General features: G+C 55.3%; 1 protein-coding gene across 1 annotated transcript; it reads right to left on the minus strand.

Moving 5' to 3' along the window:
- Nucleotides 1-957: 957 nt before the first annotated feature.
- On the minus strand, nucleotides 958-4,671 carry KRT18 (keratin 18). The gene is made up of 7 exons (XM_061205347.1): nucleotides 4,168-4,671; nucleotides 3,308-3,390; nucleotides 2,867-3,023; nucleotides 2,150-2,314; nucleotides 1,916-2,041; nucleotides 1,510-1,733; nucleotides 958-1,167 (listed from the first exon to the last, which is right to left on the minus strand). Exons 1-7 carry the CDS (start codon nucleotides 4,579-4,581, stop codon nucleotides 1,032-1,034), a joined length of 1,305 nt encoding a protein of 434 aa, XP_061061330.1. The 5' UTR covers nucleotides 4,582-4,671; the 3' UTR covers nucleotides 958-1,031.
- Between the last annotated feature and the right edge of the window lie 2,886 nt (nucleotides 4,672-7,557).

Genomic DNA, 7,557 nt, shown 5'->3' on the forward strand with positions numbered 1-7,557 from the left:
ACAGGGAACTATATTCAATATCCTGTGATAAACCATAATGGAAAAGAATATAAAAAAATAATGTCTATATGATGTAAAAAAAAAAAATGGGATAATACCTACTCCATTGGGATGATCATGAGCATTACATGAAATAACCTGGCAAAGGACCAAGCAAGAAGCAAACTTTCAATGCATAGTAACAATTAACAGGATAATAATTATTGCAATTATTTACAAGAAAACCACTTCCACACACACACACACACACACACACACACACACAAAATCACAGAACTGGAAGTGTTCATTATTACCCAAGTGGATGGTTACTTAAGGGCACCACTTAGTTAGATGGGAACCACTGGTGTAGACTAGTCCTTCACCTGCCATGATTGCATTTACTCCAATTCTAGCCAGATCTCTAGTACTCTAAAAATCATATCCCATTCTCAATTAAGTGAATGAGCAGAGCATAGGGGACCATTGATTTGGGGGCTGAGTGTGGGAAGGGTGTGTGGGGAGAAGCACTGGGCCGTGGGTCATGGATGCAGGGTGGCAGGGATGGGGAGGGCCAGTTGCATGCTCTGGTCTCGCCTCTTCCCCTTTCCTTTGCCCTCTGTCCTTGGCTCCACTTCCTTCTCAGGCTCAGATTTCTACTAAGGAGCACCTGTCAGGTGGGGGCTTTATGATCAGTTTTCTTTAAGGTTAAGATTCACAATTCTATTGTAATTTTCCCCACTGCCGTTGGCCCATCCCACCTACTGGCTCCCTTCTTTTTTTCTGAGAAGGTGTTTCCAAGAACCCAGACCCTTCCTCTGGGTTCAGAGGCCCACTCCCCAACCCGTATGAAACCTCTGGGCTCAGAGGTGATTTCTGCCTGATCAGAGAGATAGAACTATGGAGTCAGGGCATTCGTATGCTCACAGTATGAAATCAGCCGCTCGCAGTACGAAATCAGCCACGGAAGACACAAAGTGATATGCAGTAACGTCTCAACTTTTATTGGCCTCCTGCTTCCCAGGGCACCCTGCTTCTGCTAACTCAATGCCTCAGAACTTTGGTGTCTGAGGCCTCAGAACTTTGGTGTCTGAGGTCTCAGACACCACTTTGCCGTCCACGAGCCTGAGGGTGGTGGTCTTCTGGATGGTTTGCATGGAGTTGCTGTTGTCCAAGGCATCACCAAGACTGTAACAGAAGACAAAGCCCCAGTTATAAACAGCACCGCAGAGAAAAGAGAAACAAGGAAAGTGGAGAAAAAAAGCCTCCCAATCCCTGCCTGTATGTCCAAGTTCCCCTTCGCTGCTTCCTCCATAAGAGGAAAACTGAAGGCCAAATTCCACCCGTGCTCCAAGAACGGCTAGGAGCAATATTTAGTCTATTCTCTTCTCGGGGCACGCACAGAGCACCAGCCCAGTGCTCAGTGGGTACCAAGGAACAGGCATATGGGGGGCTTACAAAAGCTCAGGCTTTGGGAAGAAGTGGTAGCTTGACCCCAGCTTATACAGATAGGAGGAGAGCCCCACTCACCTGAAGTCCTCCCCATCTTCCAGCAGGCGGCGGTAGGTGTTGATCTCAGCCTCCAGCTTGACCTTGATGTTCAGCAGGGCCTCGTACTCCTGGGTCTGGCGTTGCCCCTCTGCCCGGGTCTGGGCCAGCTCCGACTCCAGGTGCAGGAGGACCCCATTGAGCTGCTCCATCTGCATGGCATAGCGGGCCTCCACTTCCCTCAGGCTGTTCTCCAAGCTGGCCTTCTGCAGGGGCAGAGGGAGGAGGGTCGGGTGAGACAGGGTGGAGGGAGAGTCTCTGCAGCTTTCAGCCCTCTTTGAAACTTTGAGTGCCTACTGTTTGCCAGGTACTAGGGTAGTGAGTAGGAGCAGTGGGAAATACAGTGAGAAACAACCCTTTCTGAGCGAAAGGCACTGAGGGCTCTCACCAGATTTCTCATGGAGTCCAGGTCGATCTCCAGGGACTGGACAGTGCGTCTCAGCTCTGTGAGTGTCATCTCAGCAGCTCCTATCTCAGCGGTCTGCGAGGTGACCACTGTGGCGCTCTCCTCAATCTGCAGGGGCGGATATGGTCCTCAGGTCCCTCCTTCTCTGTCGGCCTCCCTCCCGCACCCTCGTGCCTCTTGTGCTTAGCCTGGCATCCATCCCTCTCCCTTGTGTACCTGCTGGGACCAGTACTTGTCCAGCTCCTCTCGGTTCTTCCGAGCCAGCTCGTCATACTGGGCCCGGATGTCTGCCATGATCTTGCTGAGGTCCTGAGCTTTGGGGGCATCCAACTCCACGGTCAACCCTGAGTTGGCAATCTGGTTTTGTAGACCCTTTACTTCCTAAAGGAGAAAGGGACAAAAGTGAGGAGGTGCTCAGGGTCAGAGCTCCAGGAAGCCTCTTCATCTGTGACGGCCTCTTCCAGGAGGCCTACAGGATCAGTTGGAGAACAGAACAGGGGAAATCTCTTGACTTTGCTCTCTGGGCGTTGCCACTTCCGGGCCTTCTACTCCAGATGGGTAAAATGCCAGCTGTCAACGCCATGCTTGTCACTCACAGGCGGTGGTTCCTCTCTCCTCCCTTCACCCTGTCCCTCCATCTACAAACCTGCTCCTTGTACCTTCCTCCCTCACCTCCTCCATCCGGTCTCACTTTTACTGCTAGCTGTTTCCACTGTGGTCCTCATCTCATCCTCTCACTCATGTCCTTTTGACTTCATCACACTCTAATTCAGGTGACCCACCGAGCGTGGCAACAGCCTGATGAAGAAGCACTCAGGCTGGTAGTTCTAAACTCCCCCGCAAGGTGTCTTGCAGGTGGCCTGCCCATCTAGTCCCCAACCCAGACTCATCTTGGCCCCTTGGTTCCTGGCTTGACCAGGGGCCCCTGCTTGCCTCCTCGTGGTTCTTCTTCATGAACAGCAGCTCCTCCTTGAGAGCCTCGATCTCAGTCTCCAGCTGCAGCCGGGTGACGTTGGTGTCATCAATGACCTTGCGGAGCCCGTGGATGTCACTCTCTACAGACTGGCGCATGGCCAGCTCTGTCTCATACCTGTGGGAGTGGAGGTGATTGGAAGGGCCCCGCCTCTGATCCTGAACCTTCTCAACCCACGCCACCTACTAAGAGCAGCCCCACGCCCGCTGCGAACCAGCCATCTGAGTCAGGAATCAGGGAGTAAGCCTCTGAGCACCGTTCCTGGCACTTGGGGGACAGTGTTCTTACACTGGGTTACATGAAGAATAAACGGATGGAGCCTTACTCTCATCCACCCAGCTCTACCCACAGCTGAACAAGATACCCCTAACAGACCCCAGTTTCCTAGCCCCCAGCCTTACTTGACTCTGAAGTCATCAGCAGCAAGACGGGCATTATCAATCTGCAGAACGATGCGGGCATTGTCCACAGAACTTGCAAAAATCTGGGGGGATTGTAGAGAGAGGTTGCTCCATGAATGGGAAGTCAATGATGGGGTGCATTGAGTGTGCGGAGGGTGTTATGTGTCTCAGTGAAAAAACCTTCCTAGTCCCTGGAATAACCAGAGGCTTTCCTTGTATACCTAGCCCCTTCTACCTGTGCCCCCTCATACTGTTCCCTCCTTTCCTGGAGTCTCAGATCCCAGCGTTCCCAGTCTCCTGCTGCCCTTCCTTCTAGGCCTCTGCTGGCTGGCCAGCCCGGAAGTGAGCGGTTACTGATACGTCCTCTCCCTGGCCCTCTCCCAGCATTTTTCCTAGTGCACCTGCTCAGCATCCCCCCGCCCCACCGGTAGGCCTCCTGTTTACTCCCAGATGACTCAGCCTTAGCCACATCCGCTTAACCCCTCCAATTGTCCCCTCTCCACCAGAAGCCAGAGTGTCTGGGCCCTCTTTACGGGCCTTGTTTCACCTCCCTCTATGCTGGCCACCCTTCTGCGAAGCTCCCCCCTCCTCTTCCCACTCTGTCCTGGGGAAGGGCCCTCCTGTGCCCATTCACCACCCTTGGGGTCCCTGTGACCAGGGGCGATGTCTATGGAAATTCGGGGCATTCCTAACCCTCTGCGGGTGGAGTTGGGGGCGGAGCGGGAGATAGGGGGAAGGAGCGCATGCACCCCACCCTACTAAAATTCCTATCCTTGGGGGAGGGGGAGGAAGAGGTGAGTGGATAACTGGAGGGTCAAATGTGGCTGGGAGTTGGAGCTGCTCCCTCCATGCCCCCTTACCTGAGCCCTCAGGTCCTCGATGGTCTTCAAGTAGTGCCCCCAGTCTCTGACCTGGGGTCCCTTCTTCTCCAGGTGTTCCCGGATTTTGCTCTCCAGTCTCCTATTATCGGCCTCCAGGCTCCTCACCCTCTCCAGGTAGGAGGCCAGGCGGTCATTCAGGCCTTGCATGGTCTCCTTCTCGCCCTGGATGCCCCCTACACCCACCAGACCCCCGGCCATCCCGGTGCCCAGGTTCCCGGACCCCCAGCCGCCCCGGACGCTGGTGGAGCGGGACACGGAGATCCGGGAGCCCGAGCCCCCGGCGCCTGCATAGACGCTGGCAGCGCTGCTGACCGGTCGGACCCGGTGGCCAGGTGACTGCACGGAGCCCGCGGACCGGTAGCTGGAGAAGGTGGACTGGGCGCTGAAGCTCATGTTTGTTCCGCGAGGAAAGAGCGAGGCCAGGACTCAGGTGCTGGGCCGTGGAGTGTGTGAGGTCCGCAACTCAAGTTATAGCTCTCAGGGAGGGGGGGGGTGGGTGGGAACCCGCGGGAACCCGCCCCCGCCCCCTGACAGGCCCCGCCTCCGCCACCAGAGTCGCCGCGGAAGCGCGGAAGCCTGCGCCACAGGTGGACCGCGGGGACGCCGCGCCCTTGGTTCCTGACCCTCCCCAGCCTTTCCCCGCCCCCTCAGCACCGCCCTGCCAAGGTCACCCTCCAGCCCCCGGGGTGGCGGTGAGTGAGTGGGGCCGGGACAGCCGTGGGCAGCAGGTGAAGTTGGCTCTGGCAGCTGGGACTTCAGGGCAGGAAATGACGTCATGGTACCCCCCTCCCCCAGGTAGGGGAGGTACAGGCCTGGTTGCGAATTTGGGGGATGAGTGTCGGAGTCGGGTGTGAGTCTCCGTCGTTGTCCTCAGCTGCAGCCCAAGTTCCCACCTGCAGGGGGCATCTTGGGGAATCCCGGAGCCTTAGGAGTCCTGGGGAGAAAAGTTGGGGGCTGGAGAAGAGGAACAGAAACGCGATTCTGAGCCTCAAGTCTGCTGGTTTACACTCGACCCCCCCCACACTTGGTTCCCAGTCGTGCCCTCCTGCACTTGTTCCCTAGCATGCACTCAGCCCTTATCCTATGCATGTGTATTGTCAATTACCCACAGACACGCTTACTCACCAATTATGTTCACTCTGAACCTTCCCAACCCCTCCCCATCCCTCAGCCCACTGCCACGGAGGCCTGGCCTTCCCAGAGCACTTTGTGGTTTGAACAGGAGTCCTCACTTCTACACACCTGCGTATCAGCCTTACCCACACCCTTGGGTAAACAAATATTTCTGAGCACTTACAGTTCGACAGATATTTGTTGGGCACCTACCGTGCATCAGGCCCTGTTCTAGTTGCTGGGAGAGCAGCAGTGGAAAGAGACCAATAATCCCTCATGGAGACTGTCATGTGTCCCATTTGTTATGGAGCCTGAGAGGACAGACATGCACACCTCCAAACATTCTGGCTGAGGCTCAGCACTGGTGGCCAGCCCTTTCTCCCTCTTTACTAGGACTTTTCTGCAGGCCCCCTCCTTCCCCTGCCTCTCCTCCAAAGGCTCTCTGGATCCCAAGCCTGTCCTCAGGGGGCTGCCCCCTCCAGGAAGCTTATGTCAGGATATGGGTGAGAAGGATGGATGTAGGGAAGTTCCCCCTGCTCCCTTCACCCCTGAAGCTGGATGGTGACCCCCTGCTGAATGAGCTGGAGGAATCCTGAGGTACTGGGCCTTCAAGTCTGTTGCCACCAGCAGCTCATTTGTCTGGCAGGGCCTGGCATTACACACCTGTCTGTGCTCTTTGCTCTGGGGAGGACCTATCGATTCTTATCGAGCTGCCAGCTGAACTGAAGAGGTGAAGGCAGACGGGAGAGGAGGAATGGGAAGAGAAGGGGCCCCAGGAGTAGCTAGGTCAATGGACCAGACAGAGGGGAGGCACTGCTCAGATGAGGGGCTTGGCCCTGGATCATCCCAGACCTGGTACCTTCTGGTGGGGAAAGCCCCTCAGCACCCCATGGGAGCTGGCTAGGAGCAGGTCAGGGTGGGAGCTGGCCAGGGGAGGGTCAGGGCCTGCTGAAGGTCAAAAGGCAAATGGGATGCAGATTAGCATACAAATGAATGCCCACTAGTTTTGCATGGAAGATTTCTGGGAGCTTAGAAGTGCCAGCCAAAGAGGTTTCTTCTGCTTTCACCTTCACATTCCCCCATGAAGTTCCAGAATTGTCATGTTGTGCAGAATTGCACAGTAAGGTATAGAGGTTACATATGTGATGTATTGCCTTTGCTGTTTTTGCTAAGCTTGAAGTCAGCCAATTTGGGGATTTTGCCAGCTGCGTCACCTTGGGGAAGTCACTTAACTCTGCACTTCAGTTTCTTCACTGGTAAAAGGAGAAGAAAGCCTGTCCAGTCTATCTCCTTGGGTGGTAATTGATATGAATGTTAATTATTACCCACTTATTCACTGAACAAATGCTAATTACTTACTGGGGAGTAAATCTCCAAGAGGGCAGCTGTGAGGGGGTCAGTGTAATTGTAAAGATGTCTCCATGATATAAGGACTCTTTCTAAGTCACTTAACACCCCTGGGGGACTTTGAATTCCAACAGGGATCAGGCCCAGATCTAAGGATTCTTATCTAAACTCCAGGTCTTTCTCTGACTCCTGCCCCACTCCAACTGCTTGGGACATTTTGGGGCCTGGGGAGGGAGGCACTGTCTGGGGGCTGGAGGAGGAGAGCTGCCAGCCAGGTCTTATCTCCCATAGCTGATGTTAGTGGCCACATTCCTGACCTCTTGCAGCATCGGGGCAAATACCGACCTCAGGTTTCCAGCACCAGCCTGCCCTTTTCCACCACATCCAGATTCCTCTGTGGTTCAGGGCCTTTTCACTCTTCTGAGAGCCTCTGGGAGAGCTGGGGAGGGGGTGTGAGGGGGGAGTTTTGGGCCCCCAGGTTCCCAGCACTGGGGCTCTGGGGTGGTGGTGGGATGGGTGATGGTGAGGCCGGTCTCTGGAGTAGGAGGAGCAGGAAGTGTCCCGGTGAGAGGCCGGAACAAAGACAGACGAGAAGGCGAGTCGAGTAAAGGAGCTTAGCAGAGGGGGGTCCCGAAGGAGGGGAAATGGTCCCCCGCCCCCATTCTGCCCTGTGTTCCGGTGTCCTGCTGAGGGGGAGCTGGGAACCTGAGAGACAGGTTTAACTACTGAGTAAACTCCGAGATGACCCCGATAAGGGGGGGGCGGGTCAGCTCTTTCCTCCCCCTCCCTACACTCTCCCTTGGAGAGCTGGAGCCACAGCCCTGGGAGAACTAGATAGTGGGGAGATTAAGGGATTGGGGGATCATGGGGGCCTGGAGCCCTTTAGGCTTTGCTTTATCATTTAGTCTG

This window comes from Eubalaena glacialis, chromosome 11 (genome assembly GCF_028564815.1).
Source record: "Eubalaena glacialis isolate mEubGla1 chromosome 11, mEubGla1.1.hap2.+ XY, whole genome shotgun sequence".
In the NCBI taxonomy this organism is placed as follows: Eukaryota; Metazoa; Chordata; class Mammalia; order Artiodactyla; family Balaenidae; genus Eubalaena; species Eubalaena glacialis.

What these genes read in the sequence shown, in the direction of transcription:
- KRT18 (XM_061205347.1), bottom strand. Translation starts at nt 4,581, where the DNA reads ATGAGCTTCAGCGCCCAGTCCACCTTCTCCAGCTACCGGTCCGCGGGC. An exon ending in TGAAGAAGAACCACGAGGAG is followed by an intron (nt 2,315 to 2,866) that starts GCAAGCAGGGGC and finishes TTTCTCCTTTAG; the next exon opens with GAAGTAAAGGGTCTACAAAA. An exon ending in ACAAGTACTGGTCCCAGCAG is followed by an intron (nt 2,042 to 2,149) that starts GTACACAAGGGA and finishes CCGCCCCTGCAG; the next exon opens with ATTGAGGAGAGCGCCACAGT.